Here is a 2310-nt window from a genome sequence, read left to right on the forward strand (position 1 = left end):
GACGCTCAGATCGGCGCCTGGCCGTGGTTAGTCAGCCTCCAGATTCACCAGACGGGTGCATGTTTTGCACACATTTGTGGTGGAGTTTTAATTAACGAGGATTCCGTGCTCACCGCTGCCCACTGCATTACTCAATGGAAGTAGGTATCTGTGCTAATGCCTCTTTTTGTTAACTTTGAGGGCACAGCAGATCAGCAAAGCATCGCCTGTGGTGTCTGAACTAAAGGCTGAGCAATGGGGCACACACAGGTGGAGCTCTCACAGTGCAGACCCAAACTAGGCAACTGAGCCTGTAAGAGGGACTGGTCGTGGCTTTAAGGACCCAAGACTGTCCCCGTTGTCACCTTGGCTGTAATGGTTCTCTGTGGTGACAGCTGCCAGCCCAGCTCAGGATGCAAAGTTACATCTCTGTAAGTCAACATCAAGAAGTCTTGGCTATGCCAAGGGAATTGGTTTGGTGGTGACCTGGCAGTGCTGGGGTCACACGTGGACTCAATGAGCTTAAAGGTCTTTTCCGACCAAAAATGATTCCATGATTTTAAGATTCTATGCACTTCTGGCTTGGCCTCCAGAACAACCTTTGTTATTTTTTCATAAAGGGTTGTTTGTTTTCAGTCTAGGTGACATTTTTGTTAGGTTGGGGGCTTTTTTATTTTTTCCCTTGGAGCTCTATTTTTTCTGATTAATAGATTTTTCTAAACTAGTACAGCTAACTGCAAAAAGCAAGCGTTGCAATATTTAGATTAGAAACATTATTAATTCATTACTTTTAAACACTATTTCCATTTTTCCTGTTTAGCAGAACCAACAATTTGGCACTTTCCTTCTTTTTGTTGACAAGGTGGTAATAACACTCCTCAGAATAGGCCTTTTAATGGTACTTGGAGCAATTCTGCTGCATTTCACCCACCTCAGCACTCTACTCTTTTCTGTAATCTTTAACGTAGTTGCAAAATCCACACACCAGTTCATGCAAGTTCATTCTGACTGCCTTGGCATCACCACGACCTGAGGGAAACTGAACTGCAAAAAAAAGTTGAAACTTTGGAATTTTATCATTTATCAGGACTTTGTTACATCAGCACCTTATTCCTTTAAATGCACTTTTACAAACATTAATTTAGAGAGGCATTATATCGCAAATAATCCATTTAATTTTTATCTTACAGTCTGCAGAATTTTGGAAGGTTAATCTGAATTTTATAGCCTGCACTTTGCTTAAGCCAGGCCAATTTCAATTCCCACTTAATATCAGTAAAGATTCTTTCCAATGTACTTGAATAGACATTAGGTCTGAATGGCTCCAGCCCTATTTCTGAATTTACTGTGAAGTGGATAATCATTATTTGTAACTTCTAGGTAATGGTTTTTCTAAATCTAGGTACAAGCACAGTCTTTATAACTGTTGTGAGTATAACCAACTTCCTTTCTGCAAAATAAATCCATGTTTTTATCTTTTCCAAAAGCATATCTCCAGGGTGGCTTCTGCCGAGATAGAGTGGGAAGAAAAATCTGAGTTTCAGCTTAAATCATTAATCTGAATTTACCTCAACAGCCATAAGCAGCATTGGGCAAATCGAGTGTGCAGAACAGTAATGAGCCACATTTTTTCCAGGAAATATTAACTACAGAATTTTCATTATATATTCCTAAAGGTGCATAAGCCAACAGTAAAAGAATGGGTTAAAACAACGCCATGAAGAAATGTATTTAACATAATTGTAAAAGGTACATAAATTCTCTCTTAGGGACCCCTATTCCTGGAGAGCTGTTTTGGGCGTGCACAACATTTGGAAACATGGCAAACACGCAGCAAAAAGAAATATTAGAAGCATCACTGTGCACCCAGAATTCGAGAGAGAAATATTTCTAAATGATATTGCATTGTTTAAACTTGCTTCCGCAGTACGCTACAGTGACTACATCCAGCCCATCTGCTTACCTCCTGCACACCTCCCCCTGGACAGGGACAACCAAACCCAGTGTTTTATTAGTGGCTGGGGACGGACAGCAGAAAAAGGTAATGGTTTGCTGATGCTGTGGGCAAGTTATGAGCTATGTAACTAATAGAGGGTTCCAGTCGTGCCAGCTCGCTGAGGGAGAACTGGATTTGTTCAGGTTTTGGTCTCCTCGCATGACATCATTAAATCCTTCTGCAGTCTGCTGTCTGCTTTTGTAGTCACAGAATGGTTTGGGTTGGAAGAGACCTTTAAGCTCCTTGAGTCCAACCATGACCCCAGCACTGCCAGGTCCCCACTGCCCCATGTCCCTCACCCCACATCTCCACGGCTTGGGAACCCCTCCAGGGGT

The 2310-nt window shown here is 41.9% G+C and overlaps 1 protein-coding gene across 1 annotated transcript in view; it reads left to right on the forward strand.

The window, feature by feature from the left end:
• Nucleotides 1-2310, forward strand: part of PRSS54 (protease, serine, 54) — a gene marked incomplete at its 5' end in the record, with an annotated part of 4737 nt that overhangs the window by 90 nt on the left and 2337 nt on the right. Inside the window, 2 exons of the mRNA XM_008935940.1 lie at nt 1-140; nt 1749-2020. Coding sequence (XP_008934188.1) covers nt 1-140; nt 1749-2020 — 412 coding nt within the window. The remainder of the gene's footprint in view (nt 141-1748; nt 2021-2310) is intronic.

The sequence above is a fragment of the Merops nubicus genome, unplaced genomic scaffold (genome assembly GCF_000691845.1).
Source record: "Merops nubicus isolate BGI_N331 unplaced genomic scaffold, ASM69184v1 scaffold40742, whole genome shotgun sequence".
Taxonomy (NCBI): domain Eukaryota; kingdom Metazoa; phylum Chordata; class Aves; order Coraciiformes; family Meropidae; genus Merops; species Merops nubicus.